Source organism: Pan paniscus, chromosome 4 (assembly GCF_029289425.2).
Source record: "Pan paniscus chromosome 4, NHGRI_mPanPan1-v2.0_pri, whole genome shotgun sequence".
Lineage (NCBI taxonomy): Eukaryota > Metazoa > Chordata > Mammalia > Primates > Hominidae > Pan > Pan paniscus.
This window is the reverse complement of record NC_073253.2, coordinates 126,821,513-126,837,609: the sequence shown is the minus strand read 5'-3', so window position 1 is coordinate 126,837,609 and position 16,097 is coordinate 126,821,513. Positions and strand designations below refer to the sequence as shown.

At 36.5% G+C, this 16,097-nt stretch overlaps 1 protein-coding gene across 9 annotated transcripts in view; it reads left to right on the top strand.

Moving 5' to 3' along the window:
- The window catches only part of RAPGEF6 (Rap guanine nucleotide exchange factor 6), a 215,353-nt gene that overhangs the window by 125,784 nt on the left and 73,472 nt on the right, over nt 1-16,097 (top strand). For all 9 annotated transcript variants that reach the window (XM_003829321.7, XM_003829323.6, XM_003829322.6 and 6 more), the window contains 5 exons: nt 2,498-2,675; nt 4,785-4,921; nt 7,469-7,627; nt 8,214-8,366; nt 14,369-14,533. In XM_003829321.7, the coding sequence (XP_003829369.1) occupies nt 2,498-2,675; nt 4,785-4,921; nt 7,469-7,627; nt 8,214-8,366; nt 14,369-14,533 (792 nt within the window). The remainder of the gene's footprint in view (nt 1-2,497; nt 2,676-4,784; nt 4,922-7,468; nt 7,628-8,213; nt 8,367-14,368; nt 14,534-16,097) is intronic.

The following is a 16,097-nucleotide window of genomic DNA, read 5'->3' as shown; positions in this document are numbered from 1 at the left end:
TAACAAAATACTGTAGACTGGGGGGTAGCTTATAAACGCCAGAAATTTATTTCTCACTATTCTTGAGGCTGGAAAGTTTAAAGATCAAGGCACCAGCAAGCAGATTTGGTGTCTGGTAAAAGACCTCTTTCTGATTGTTAGAGGTACCTTCTAACTGTAGCTTCACAGGGTAGAAGGGGAGAATGAGCTCCCTCAGGCTTCTTATATACTAATCCCATTCGTGAGAGTTCTCATGACCTAATCACTTCCCAAAGGCCCCACTTCATAATTCCATCACTCAAAATAAGAATTTTGAGGAGGTACAAACATTCAGACAACCGCAGACCCTTAAGAACTAGCTTGTCTAATTTAAAGATCACAATTTGAGTATTTAGTCTAGATTGTTAAATGACTATTACTTAAAGCTGTGCAGAAATCCAAAGGAAGTATAAGACATGGTCTTAGGAAACAGATCCAGACTCTTCTAGTTGTAGGTGTCAGAGCCTTAACTTGAATTAACAAAAGCCAAAAGGCCAGTGCCTGTGGTCCTAGCTACTAGGGAGGCTGAGGCTACAGTGAGCTGTGATCATACCACTGCACAACTTGGGTGACAGAGTGAAACCCTGTCTTTAAAAAAAAAAAGAAGAAGAAAAAAAATGTAAAGCCAAAAGGTTAGTTTATTGACCACCAGAGAAAGCAGAGGCAACTCTAGCCTCAGGGTACCTGGATGCTTGCAGGTATGTCTGCCCCGTCTGCCTGTTTCTGGTCTTTTGGCTCCGTATGGCTTGCTTATTTTTCCTTGCTTGCTTGCTTTGTGACACTTTCTGTCACAAATGCTCTTTGCAGCACATGCTGTGCTCTTTCTTTCTCTGCCCTGCATGCTCTGTTTCTGTTGCTTTGTTGCTCTGAGTCTTTGTTTGACTCTCTTGTTCAGTGTCCTCCTCCCCATTCCCTTTCCTATTTCCCTGCCTATTGGTTTCATTTTCTTCTGCCACAGGAAGGCGTTTCCATGAGGCTATAGGCTGCCTACTCTCATATTCTTCCAATTTAGCAACCAGTTAAGAAAGGATGCTCTGCTTCCAGATCTAATTGTGTACTGAAATCTAGAGAAAAGCTCTTTCTAACTTAGTTTACATAGCTAGGGAACAGGGCACTGTTTCCCACTGTAATCTCTGGGTTTAAGATGGAGAGGAAAGGTAGTCCTCAAAAGAAGGAAGATCAGCTGGGCATGGTGGCTCACCCTGTAATCCCAGCATTTTGGGAGGCCAAGTTGGGTGGATCACATGAGCCCAGGAGTTCAAGACTAGCCTGGGCAGCATAGCAACCTCCCCCGAGTCTCTACAAAAATTTAAAAAATTAGTTGGGTAGGGTGGTGCATACCTGTGTTCCCAGGTATTCAGGGCGCTCAGGAGAGAGGATTTCTTGAGTCCAGGAGGACAAGGTTGCAGTGAGCCGAGATCTGCAGTGCACACCACTACACTCCAAGACGGTGACAGTGGGAGAACCTGTCTCAAAAAAAAGAAAAAAAAAGATGATCTTTTTGGCAGTAAAAAAGGGTAAATGTTCAAAACATGAGATACTTAATGAATTAAGATTCTGTAGTCTTCACTAATACTCATATTTGAGTGCTTTCTACTTATTAGGGAATTCTTGTGTGTTCACTCATTTTTTCTATAATGCCTTTAATATCCATGCTTTTTCATTAACAAGATGACTCAAGTGAGTATAATATTTAGAAATATTTTTTAAGAATCTACTTAGTACCATTTTATCTTCTCAAAGACATTTTCATTATTTTCTATGAATGACTTTTTAATATATGGTTTTTAAAAATTTTATAGTTTCTTTAAAATATGTAAGACTAATATGTTTCCAAATTGTAGTTGTAAGTATAAGGTCATTTTATAGAGTTCAAAAATCACAGCTCTTTGCACACTTTTAGATCCTACAGTAAAGTATTGGGAAATGAAGAGTATTTGTTCAGTCCTTTACGATGGGTCTATTTTAGTGCATTTTAGTACTGTTCTTTACCTTACTTTAAACTTCTGTTCTTAATTTATATGATTACCTACCCTACTAAGCCTAAGTGTCTGTGATGAAAGAACAGTATCTTCTTCACAATACCCAGCATAGACTAATAGGTACTCATAAGGTGATTGTTGGTAAACTTTTTCTTTCCTGTACTTCATGTTTTAGTAAACTTTGTACTTTTAGGAAATACAAGTGTTTGGTGGAAAACAGATATTAATACATTTAGTGATGTTTGAGTCTCCTGACCATTTTACATTTACTGACTCTGATTTATCACCTCGTTGTCACACTGTGGAAAGATAAGCCTCTAAATTTGGGGCAGAAAGAACCTTTTATAAATAAGTATCATTTTATTGTATTCTTGATGCAGCATACAGCGTTGCCCAAGTCTTTTATAGTTTGTAGGGATGGGTAGTTTTGATTAATTCAGACTGTGACTTTTAATATTTTTTACATGAAATGGTAAGTGATCAAGATTTCTTTTCAGGCTACGGAGAGTGAGGTAGGAGATGTAGATTTGACACGTCTTCCAGAAGGACCTGTTGATTCTGAGGATGACGAAGAGGAAGATGAAGAGATTGATCGAACAGATCCATTGCAGGGGCGAGATCTTGTTCGAGAATGTCTTGAAAAAGAACCTGCAGACAAAACTGATGATGACATTGGTAAGAAATATATGTGTTCACAATAAGAATTTGTAACTTAATTTATATGGTTACCTATTTCTGCATAACAAATTATTCTAAAACTTACTAAATGTGTGTTGTGTTAAGCCATTATCTTAGAGTTTTTGTGAGTCAAATTTAGGAGCACCTTAGTTGAGTGGTTCTGGCTTGGTATCTCCCATGAGGTTGTTGTCAGAATTGACACAGGGCTGCAGCCATCCAGGTCTTCCCTGGGCTGAGCTGTAGAATCTGTGTCCAAGATAGCTATTCAAATGGCTTTTGGTGCATGACCTTCAGTTCCTCATGTGGGCCTCTGATAGGCTGCTTAATTGTCCTTACCACATACTTAGGGGGAACTTAGGCTTCCCCCTAAGTAAGTAATCCAAAGGAGAATAAGGCAAATGCCACAGTTTTTTATTATCTGTATTCAAGAGTAATGCATCATCACTTCTGCTAAATTCTGTTTGTTTTACCAGGTAACTCTGATACAGTATAGAATGGGTCTGTACAAGGACATGACTATCAGGAGGCAGGGATCACTGTGAGCCATCTTTGAGGTTGGCTGCCACAATATATAAAATAAAAGCTTTGATTGCATTAAACTGATTTTTCCCTTCATGTCTATAAGACATTTAAAGCACAAGCATAGTACAATGTTCAGTGTCTGTGAATTTGCTTTTTGAAAAACTTGCAGATTTTTTAAAACCTTATATTTTTATTTCCCTAGCTTAAATATATGTATGTTTTGTGTGTACTCTTATTTTTTTTTTGAGACGGTGTCTCACTCTGTTGCCCAGGCTGGAGAGCAGTGGCGCAATCTTGGCTCACTGCAAGCTCCGCCTCCCAGGTTCACGCCATTCTCCTGCCTCAGCCTCCCGAGTAGCTGGGACTACAGGCGCCCGCCACCACGCCTGGCTAATTTTTTGTATTTTTAGTAGCAATGGGGTTTCAACGTGTTAGCCAGGATGGTCTCGATCTCCTGACCTTGTGATCCGCCCACCTCGGCCTCCCTAAGTGCTGGGATTACAGGTGTGAGCCACCGCGCCTGACCATGTGTACTCTTAAAACATTATAAATTTTTTAATGTAATATTTTACAGAACTAGTTACCATACTTTAGTTGGGAAGTTGAATGATACTAAAGATGTTAATGTTATCTTTAAGATGCAAAGATCACTTAGTGTCAAACATATATTGTTAGGATTTAATTAAGATTTTTTTCTTAGATTGCATTTTTATAATAGCTACCATTCCAATTAGAAGATGCTGCTACTATTAAAAATCATTTATGTGAGTAAAGATCAATGTATTTGAACATTCCTTGCCATTCTAAAGATATAATACAGTTAAATAACCTGCAGTGTGGATTTATGTTATGAACATTATCTCGACAGAAACTGAAAGTGCAATTTTACTGATAAAGAATTGTATACTATACTATTTTCATAAAACTTTTTAAAAATTGAAATATAGCTAATTCCTATGTCCTATGGATATGTAGCACCTTATAGTTATTCTTAATCTCTTTGCTGACTGCTTATATGTGTTTCTTCCTTATATTTATACCTTCCTTACACATATATCCATACCAGGGAGTGGCCTGAGGCACTCATAAACATTTGTTAGTTAAAGAGAGTTACCTAGTTAGTTAGACAAATCTTGAGCTAGAATTCACATTTATTATCCCTGTTTTAATTACTTTTTGGATTTTATTAATGGCATTTTAAAATACTTTTGTTTAGTAAGAACTAGACAAAAGACTTTTTCACTAACCTATTAGATCAAAGGCCATACCTAAACCCATGGAGTGGCTAGGAATATTAGATAAACTCTCCGCTTTCATCTGAACCTGTATGGTCCTTGTTCTCTCTGGAGGTTGTGAATTCTGTTATCTTCCAATATGCCCAGGTTTATATGTGAGTCTGAATATACATATTAATCAAATAATTGATTTTAAAAATCAACGGTCAAATAGTACCTTAGTTTCTCTACTTTAGCAACATAAATTTATAAGTTGATTGTGAAATTGGGAATTGAATTCTAGATTTCGTTGTATTTTTAAGGTATAGTCCTCGATGGTCTTTATACCAGAATTTCTGTTTTCTTATAGAACAATTGCTGGAGTTTATGCACCAGCTCCCTGCATTTGCAAACATGACCATGTCTGTAAGGAGAGAACTCTGCTCAGTGATGATTTTTGAAGTGGTAGAGCAGGCTGGAGCTATTATTCTTGAAGATGGACAAGAGGTAGGTCAATAAATAAATTACATACATTTATTATGGATACTAACTTTTAAAATAACTTAATTTCCATAAATTTGTCCTGATTTTTGAGTACTGATTTTTGAAATTTATACAGATTTCTTAAATAAACGCCAAGTTTGAGTTAGTTACAATTTCTGAAGAGGTAAGTTTTTGTTTTTGCTTTGCCCTAATTTTAAATTTATTCGCAGTAGACTCTGCACAAAGTCAGTGCTCCATAAATAATATTCAATGAACCAAATGTTTTTACTTCTCAAATTACATTAAATTTAAATAGATGAAATAGATTTAAAAGATTCTTGAATATTTTTCTATTTTTATAATTATATCATTATTGTTTAAAATGTTTATCAAGAATTTTTCTTATTCCTTATTTCTATTATACATTTAAAAGAAAAAGAATGAGGAACGTGTGTTGGTACCAGTGCATCCTAGGGAACTGCTGACAGTTGAAGCGTTTAGGTGACAATTCTATGTTCAAAAATGCTCGGATGACAGCTTGTGGATGGGTGGAGGAAGGATGCAAAGGGATTGGAAGGTATTATTGCAATCAGGAAGTGCTTCATTATTTTTCCTATCAAATGTACTCATTTGATTAATGCTGAGATATCAGTAAATGAACATTGTCTTCTAGTGGAAATGTAAATTGGTACAGCATTTCCAGATAATTATTTTAAAATTCTTAACATGGTCCTCCAAGTATTCACAGCTGCTAGCCTGTTATTCCACTTCTGAGTGTCTAACCTGAGGAGACGTGTAGAACTCAAAGAGTTATTTCAAAAGGTGTTCATCGCAGTACATTTATAATATAAATTATATACTTATATAATCTATAAGTAAGTTATATATAATTACATAATTTCATACTATAAATATATATAATATATAATATTACATATATATATAAGTAAAAATTGAACATAACCAAAACATCCAGTGATAAGCGATGGTTAAGTAAATTATTATGTAGCTGTAGGTTATAATATATAGGTATCCAAATTATTTTTAAAATTATTTGATAGAATATCTTTGAGGATCCCTGTCTCTAGGCTCTGTTTACATATTTTCTCCCCGTATCCTAGAAAACATCTGTCATAGAGGATGGACTCCCCCCAAAAGTTTGATGAACAAATGAATATAGTATTAATTTTTTTAAACAGGATATTCTAAATATTTCAATAATATAAAATATATACATAAGAGAGAAATAAGCTTTAAACAACTGAATGGAGTGGGATTTTAAGTAACTTCTATTTTCTACAAGTTTTTGCATTCTCTTAATTTCCAGTTGTATCAGCAAAAATTTGTTGTATGCCTACTTTGTGCCAGGTACTGTTCTAGATACGGGGATATAGTGGTGAAAAAGCCAGATACACTCCCTGTCTTCCAGTAGCTTAATCCACAAGTTGTGTAGTGAGTATATCTTATTTTTAAAATAATAAAGGTATACTTTTGAAAAAAAATACCTTATTGCCATTGATTACCCTTCAGAACTAACCATCTTGATTTCCCTTAAATCACATTAAAACTATTGAAGGTTCAGGCTTATAAGAGGGTTTGATATTAAAGGAGAATAAGTGGTCTTTCACTGATATATAGTAGATCTTTAAAATACATCTTCTTTGGGCCAGGTGCAGTGGCTCATGCTTGTAGTCCCAGCACCTCAAGAGGCCTAGGTGGAAGGATCACCAGGAATTCAAGACCAGCCTGGGGAACATAGCAAGACCTGTCTCTATTAAAAAATAAATTGACCAAGCATGGTGGTGGACACCTGTAGTCCCAGCTATTCAGAAGGCTGAGGCAGGAGGATCACTTGAGTGCAAGACTTTGAAGCTACAGTGAGCTATAATCATACCACTGCACTCCAGCCTGGGCAACAGAGCAAGACCCCATCTCTCAAATAAATAAATAAATAACTTCTTAGAGCATTAAATATTTCCATATAAATGAAGGCATTATTTTCTTAATGTAGGAGAAATTTTGAATCTTTTGTTAGATATGCCTTAAAATTCAGGCTTTTAACTAGTCTTTCTGAAATAATCATTAGCTATCTATTTTTTTTCTTAAATGTTTGCTTTTTGCCAGGCACTATTCTAAGCACAGTGTATGTGTTAACTCATTTAATTAACATAATAGTTCTATGATAGATACTTTCCATACGACCATTGTAGCAGTAGAGAAACTGAGGCCCAGAGAGGTTAAATAATTTACCCAAAGTCATTCAGCTAGTTAGTGGCATGGTATGGATTAATATCCCAAGAGTTTGTGCTCTTGAACATTACGCTATTTTGTCTCAGAATCTGGTCAGTTATGACAGTTCTTGTTTGGTGACTAAAAGAAGAAAGAGTAAAAATAAACTTTAGTAGTTTGCATAGACTCAAAGCATAGGGTGTTACAGAGTGTTTGGTAATATAACCAGATCCTCCTTTTTCCTTTTTATTCAACTTATATATATTGATAGATTCTTTTTCAAAGTTAACATGTAACTACCTTTTTAAAAAAGATTCATAAAACCTTTGTTTTTCTCTATAGCTTGACTCATGGTATGTTATTTTAAACGGCACTGTGGAAATCAGTCATCCAGATGGAAAAGTTGAAAATTTGTTTATGGGAAATAGTTTTGGAATTACTCCCACTCTGGATAAGCAGTACATGCATGGAATTGTCAGGACTAAAGTAGATGATTGTCAGGTAAGATTTTCTCTTTGGTCAAGTCTTCTTGTCTGTTGATTTAAAGTAGCTGAGCCTGTTTTGTCTTCCTCAAAAGAAAATAGCTTTATTTGAGAATTAGGAGTTTCAATAGCTCGCAGTTAATAAAGGAAAGTAGATTTTGTATCTGCCTCAAATATTTGTGGCATTTAACAAGCTATAAGTTTTCAAAAGAGATTATACCAAATAAATGCTGGTTTGTTACATTTCTATTTGATATTAGCCAGCTCAGAGTCCTTTATTTTAAAAAAAAAAAAGGAAAGAAATAGGAACTTCTGAGTTGTTTGTTTCTAACTTACTCCTGCTTCATACGTTCTTTACATAGTGTCAGTTTTGAGAGAAGTGGAAGTTCACTTCTCCTTTTAAAGAGCAAAATTTAAACAGATTAGACTTCTTTAGTCTCTTCGTACGTGAATTGTTTCACCTTGATTTTTGTTAAAGATTAAAGGAATTAAGTGAAAAAGAACTAATGCCGCTAGATTTCTTACCTTTGTGCTCTGCATTGGTACATAGTGATATATTTATGTACTATAGGTTCATTAACTGTCCCCATGTTGTTCTTGGACAGTTTGTCTGCATAGCCCAGCAAGATTATTGGAGAATTTTAAACCATGTGGAAAAAAATACCCATAAAGTTGAGGAAGAGGGAGAAATTGTTATGGTACATGAGCATCGGGAACTAGACCGGAGTGGAACCAGGAAAGGACACATTGTGATCAAGGTGGGTGTTTTTACTTATTTTTCTAGTCACTGATTTTATTCTATCATCAAAGCTTTCATCTTGTTTTAAACCATTTTTTAAGTAGTGCAAGATAATTCATTAACACTTTGGCATCTAACTTAAATGTTGACTCTTTGTCTTTCTCTAAAAAAATTTTTTTGTGTGTGATGGAGTCTCACTCTGTTGCCCAGGCTGGAGTGCAATAGCACAATCTCAGCTCACTGCAACCTCCGCCTCCCAGGTTCAAGCGATTCTCCTGCCTCAGCCTCCTGAGTAGCTGAGATTACAGGCATGCGCCACCATGCCTGGCTAATTTTTGTACTTTTAGTAGAGGCGAGGTTTCACCATCTTGGCCAGGCTGGTCTTGAACTCCTGACCCTGTGATCCTCCCACCTCGGCCTCCCAAAGTGCTGGGATTACAGGTTTGAGCCACCATGCCTGATCTCTAAGATGGTTTTTACACATTTTAATGATGAAGGATGACTTATTGCCATTTAATATCAGAGTAGGTAGGGTATTATTTTAGAATATACTGGTCAGAGTTTTCCTTTTCAAACTTAATATTGTATGCCACTGAGAGCGGGAGTCAGTTTCATCAAAGACTGCAATATTTAGAAACAAAACAGAAAATTTAAGGACCAGTCATAAAAGCATAAGTAATCCTAGATTAAGATGCAGAGTGCTTCTGGATCTCTGTGGCACTGAAATATGCATTGACTTCTCTGAACCTCACTTTTCTTATCTGGATATGGAGGTAATTCAAGACTTTATTAGGGCTAAGTGAGGTAAATCAAAAGCCTTAGCACAATTGTAGAGTCTGAGTATTAACCCCCATACTGTTTTCCCTTCTGTAAGTTCTGCCTTCTCCTAATATTTGCCTTCTCACCTCCTTTTCTCTTTAAAGACTTGGATATAAACTGAACAATTATAGTTGAAAGAGGGGAAATAAACACATAACTGTTTCTCTTTTCAAGCTAGTCTTGGCGAAATTATTGCCACTATTAATTGCAGATGAAGCAGTTTACTTAATAATATGAGGGAGTTAAATCAGAGAGATAATTTGAAGTCTGATGTCATACTTCTTCTTCCCTTAGAGTCAGGCTATTCCTCAGAGATCTTTCTTTTCCTAAACAGATGAGTGTAAGCTTTGTGTGTAGAAATGATTAACATACTGGTGGAATGCCATAGGCTTACACATATACTTTTTCATTTTAATTCATTTTTATCTTTTTGTGAGGACTCATGTGTTTTAGTAATTTATTTCTAAATAATTTCAAACTTTATAGAAAAGTTGCAAGAACAGTAGAGAGATCTGTCACTGATTCCTCAACTGTTAATATTTTCACTGCATTTGCTCTATTAGTCTTTTTTCTGAACGATTTGAGAGCAGTCTGCAAATGTGATGCCTCATCACTCCTAAATATCTTATTGTGTATTTCCTAAAAACAAGGACACTCTCTGACATAAACACCATAGAATCCTTCAAGTTAGGAAGTGAACATTGCTAAAATAAAACCATTCAGGGCCGGGCATGGTGGCTCATGCCTGTAATCCCAGCACTTTGGGAGGCCAAGGTAGAGAGATCATTTGAGGTCAGGAGTTCGAGACCAGCCTGGCCAACATGGTGAAACCCTATTTCTACTAAAAATACAAAAATTAGCTAGGCATGGTGGTGGCCACCTGTAATCAATCCCAGCTACTCAGGAGGCTGAAGCAGGAGAATTGCCTGGACCCAGGAGGCGGAGGTTGCAGTGAGCCGAGATCACACCACTGCACTCCAGCCTGGGCGACAGAGTGAGACTCCGTCTCAAAAACAAACAAAAAAAAACAGATTCAGTCCAGAAACCCTATTTAGATTTTCACCAGCTATCCCAATAATAACTTATTTCTGGTCTAGAATGTTGTCCAAGAACACAGTTGCATTTAGTTGTCATGTCACTTCAGTCTGTACCAGTTCCTCAGTCCTTCACTGTTGTTAATATCCTTAGCAGTTTTAAAGAATATGGATCATACATCCTGTAGTATTACCCTCCACCTGGATCTTTCCGGTATTTCCTCATGACCAGATAGATTCAAGTCATGCTTTCCTGGCAGGAGTTCACAAAACTCAGAGGGCACACAATGTCAACCTGTTGTCCTACCAATGGTGAAGTTAGCCATGATTACTGATCATGTTGGTGTCTGTCTGCCCAGTTTCTTCAGTGTAAAGTCATCATTTTACCCTTTGTAACTGATAAATATTTGGTGGAGAGATGTTCTGACAGTATCAAAATACTATCCTCAGACTTTTAGTTTATGTATAGTATGCACTGAATACAAACTTCTATTCAGCACTTTTTACTTCCATTACTATTCTTGTCTGAAATGGTGATTTTAAAAATAATTTCTCATGCATTTATTAACTCATTATATTGAAGGAATGAACTGTCTTGTCTTCATTAATTTATTTATATTGGTATAAACTTATGTTACCATCATTATTATTCTGATCCTCAAATTGTCCCAGGTTTTAGGTAGTGGGACTCTTAAACTGACACCTGTATTTTTTGACATATCCCCATCATTTGAGCACATCCGTATAATCTGGCAAATAATAAGGCTCATCGTGAACTTAACTGTACCAGCTCTGGAATTAGCCATTTCTCAAGAAGACCCTGAATCTTTATTCATTGTTACTGAAGTGTCATTGCTTTTAGAGTCTTTCATCAGAGCTAGGAAATATATGTATGTATTTATTATAAACACATACACATCTATAACTTTATATATATATTAAACAACCATGAGTTACAATTCCACTACTACCTGTACCTCCAGTTCCAGTACCAGCACCACAGTTTTCCCTAGTCTATTCCCTTCTATATTTGTAAATACCTTCTCCAACAATGCCTCTTGTTATACTCTGTATATTATTTGCTCATTATAAGCAGTTTCTACCATGCCAGTATAACAACACCAGCCATCTCTTCTGCTTGCTACCTCTGTGCACCCTGTCTCCCAGCATCCCACCTTCTAATATATTTTACAATGGATTTTAAACACTGTGTTGATTTTTTTAAGTGAAAGTTCAGAACATCAAAAATACTTGAACATAAATTTGCCATGAGTTTATACACACCTTAAAATGTTTCCAGATTCTGATTGCATGCTGATGGGTTGCTTTTGTGACAGAAATATTGAAAATGTGTTATTTTTACTGTACTACAATCTTCACATTGAGATTTAATTGCAAATCATAACCATCTTTTGCTCATAGAAGGATTGATCATTTGATTTTTTTTTTTTTTTTTTATTTTGGAGACAAAGTCTCACTCTGTCACCCAGGCTGGAGTGCAGTGGCAGGATCTTGGCTCACTGCAACCTCTGCCTCCTGGGTTCAGGCAACTCTTGTGCCTCAGCCTCCTAGGTAGCTGTGACTACAGGTGCATGCCATCACTCACAGCTTTTTTTGTTTGTTTGTTTGTTTTTGTATTTTTAGTAGAGGTGGGGTTTTGCCATTTTGGCCATTTGGCCGGGCTGATCTCTAACTCCTGACCTCAAGTGATCCTCAGGTCAAGGCCAAGCATGGTGCCTCAGACATGTAATCCCAGCACTTTGGGAGGCCGAGGTGGGCTCCAGAAGTGCTGGGATTACAGGTGTGAGCCACTGCACCTGGCCTTGACTTTCTGTTTACACATAATCACCCAGAAAGCAGTTACTACTTTTCATTTCATTCATTTCTTCATTCAGTTCATTTCTTCATTTATTCAACAACACTGACTTTATGGTACTCTATGCCAGGCCCTGTGTGAGATCTGGGAGATACTAATATATACTTAGATTCTGCTATCAGTGAACTCACAGTCTTTTGAGAAAGACAAGGCGATAGTTTCAGCATGACTTGATAAATCTTAAGATGGAAGAGCAAGAGAGACATAAAAAGAGGGATCTAAATTAGGCTAGAAGAAATAGCAAGAAGATATAGGGAGGAAGGGTGGCCAGACAGAGAAATATGCATGTGCTATATAAAATTGCATAATATATTTAAGAAAAAGCAGGAAATTTGTGTGGCTGGGATCAAGGGCATTTTGAGGTGAGATAGATTTTAGTCTAAAGAGGTAAGGGCTCATCTTTAAATAAAATTTAGAATGCATGACCTAGTCTCTATAGGGACCCTGCCTCTGTGATTTTGCCAGTCAGAATAATGGCCTAACATGTTGAACAGTTCCCATCCCTCACTCAGCTATTCTAGGAAATGGAATTAAGTGAACCTAAATGACCCTAAACCAGGATTGGCCTGAATAATAAAACAATTTGGTACTCTTAGGCTTAGAATGTTTTGGAGGATAGGAGAATAGGAATGACCTATGATTTTCTTATCTCTTAAGGAGGTTGTTTCTGACTTCCTTCTAGAGAAACGATTTTCGTACCTTATTTTTAATTAATAAAATAGGGCCAGGCACAGTGGCTCACGCCTGTAATCCCAGTACTTTGGGAGGCCGTGGAGGATGCATCACGAGGTCAAGAGTTCGAGACCAGCCTGACCAACATGGTGAAACCCCGTCTCTACTAAAAATACAAAAATTAGCTGGGCATAGTGGTGCATGCCTGTAATTGCAGCTACTCAGGAGGCTGAGGCAGGAGAATTGCTTGAACCCAGGAGGCGGAAGTTGCAGTGAGCCGAGATCGTGCAGCGGCACTCCAGCCTGGGCGACAGAGCCAGACTCTGTCTCAAAAATAAATAAATAAAAATAAAGTACCTTTTAATAAATAAAGTACCTTTCTATTTTTAATAGATTCTTAGATAAAGAACATTGTTAGTATTAATGTATGTTTACCACACAGTTATTCTAAACAATGAAATTGTTTGGATGACTGCAACAAATTGAAGGTTGGGTGTTATGGATAACAGTTCTTATATCAGGCTTAACATCTTGTTTGTTTCTGTATTTGTTCTTGTACCAACCTTTGAAAAAGCTACAAAGGGTAATAAACATTGGTTCAGAAGCTCAAAGAAGAGCAGTATGGAAATATTTGTTTATATTCTTTCTTTTTTTTTTGAGACAAAGTCTCGCTCTTGTCGCCCAAGCTGGAGTGCAGTGGCATGATCTCCGCTCTCTGCAACCTCCACCTCCCGGGTTCAAGCAATTCTGCTGCCTCACCCTCCTGAGTAGCTGGGATTATAGGCGCCCGCCACCACACCCAGCCAATTTTTGTATTTTTAGTAGAGACGGGGTTTCACCATGTTGGCCAGGCTGGTCTTGAACTGTGGGCCTCAGGTGTTCCGCTCTCCTTGGCCTCCCAAAGTGCTGGGATTACAAGCATGAGCCACACTGCGCCCAGCCTGTTTATATTCTTTTATAAAGTTGGAAACAAGCATTTAAAACTCTGAATTAATTTCAAAACTGTCTGTAGAACTTCTGGTTCCTCTCAATATGGTGACCAGCATGGAGAGGAAACTGTATGAGAGGAACTGTAGAAAAGGAAATATTTATTCTGGGAAGTAACAATAATGAAACAGGCTCTCTTGAACTGGTGTGTTCTTCCTGCAGCCTGGTCAGAAAAGATTTTTGAGGTGGATTAAATTTGGAGAAAAGCTTTCTTTTTTCTTTCTTCCCTTTCATTCCTTTCTTTCTTTAGTTTAACTTTCACCTCTTTTGTTGCCTTGAGACAATAAATACATGCTCTGGTTGTAGGAGAAGTGGCAGTAACAGCCCACACCAGGGCTAAGTTAGTGAAGTTCAAAGGTCCTGCTATGATGAAATGCCAGTGAAAACAGCTTCAGCTGAGTGAGTGCTGTTGGCTATTTATTTCTCTGCCTTTTCTGTCTCTCAACCTCTGGGTGCTGGTGGATTACAATTAAGTTTGCATTCCAATTCTCCCAGCGCTAAGGATTTAAAGGCGAAACTGTACTTTGACGATTTGTCTAATGGAGTAGCTACAAAGCGGAGTAATCAACAATAGTTCTTTGGTTCTTGGGTCATTTGTTTATTTTCTAATCCTTCCTATCCTTGGATTTTTAGGCAACACCTGAGCGTCTCATAATGCATTTAATAGAAGAACATTCCATCGTGGATCCAACTTATATAGAAGATTTTCTATTAACTTACAGGACATTTCTTGAAAGTCCTTTGGATGTTGGGACCAAACTGTTGGAATGGTTTAAGATCGACAGCTTAAGAGATAAGGTTGGTTTTATAAGGGGCATGAAAGTGATTTTAACCCAAAATTTTATTCATGAAACTTTTATAGTTGATAGATTACCTGTTTATTATGATAATAAGATTCAGTACACCTAAAAAAATTAGTGAACCTGAACCATCAGTATAAACATTCTCTGCTTACTTTTATGACAGAATAGCATGTTAAAAGTGGACGAGAGCCTTAAAAGGCAAAAACTGAAATAAAGCTCTGGTATAGCTATAGGTTCAGGAAACATAATAGTTACATGAGAGTATTTTAGAATTTTACCGAAATACTTGATTGTTTCTGGAGATCAATAAAACATTTTAAAACGGATTTAATATTTTAGAAAGAATATTCATCATTTTTTCAAGAGGGCAGATTGCTTTTAAGCTTCAAAATGGGAATATTTTTATTTTCTTGAGTTACAGACTTCACAATCATTTGAAAACAATTTATCAAACCTTAATATGTCTCTCCTGTGACTTATTTAAATCTACCTTTTGAGTATTTTTTTGTATTAAATGTTGTTCACTATTTTAAATAAATTAGCTTATTTCATGGGATATGTTTGCACATTTAATGGAAAGACTAGTAATACTTCCACAAATTGGTAAGAAATAAGTTGTTTCAAGAAAATAAAAGTAGGATCATAATTGTCTGGTGTGTCTTTTTGAGTTATATTTTAAAGGAAATAAACTAGTTGCAGGTAAACTGCAGAATTCTTTTATTTAGGAGACTAACATCTAAAACTACAGGCTTGCACACCTCTCACCCTTTTTCTTAGAATTAAATATATTTACCTTGGTTGCCAAGAAAATAAAGGCATGCTTTGGGAATGAACAAGAATATGATTTAGTGATAATTATCCATATGCAAAAGAATGAAAATGAATTACCACCTTATACTATAAACAAAAATGTACCCAAAATGGGTCAGAGACAGAAGAGCTAAAACTATAATGCCTTAAAGATAGGGGTAGATTATCATGGCCTTGGATTTGGCGTTGGTTTCTCAAATATGAAAATATGATACCCAAGCACAAGCAACAAAAGAAAAAAGAGATAATTGGACCTCATCAAAGTTAAAATTATTTTTGCATCAAAGGACACTGTCCAGAAAGGTAAGACAATGCACAGAATAAGAGAAAATTATATATCTGATAAAGGTTTAATATCCAAAATACATAAAGAACTTTTACAACTCAACAACGAAAAGACAGCACAGTTTAAACATGGACCAAGGACTTGCATAGACATTTCTCCAAAGAAGATATGTAAATGGCCAAGAGGCACATGACAAAGATGTTCAACATCATTAATCATAGAGATATGCAGTCATAACCTCAATGAGATACCACTTTACACCCACTAGGATGGCTTTTAAAAAGGGGGAAAAAAGAAAAAGTAACAGACATTGCCAACGGTATGGAGACATTGAACCCTCCTCCTCACCCCCACCCTACACACATTGATGGTGGGAATGTAAAATGGTATTACCTCTGTGGAAAAAACAGTTTGAGCAGTTCTTCAGAAAGTTAAACATAGGGTTACCATATAGCCCAGCAAT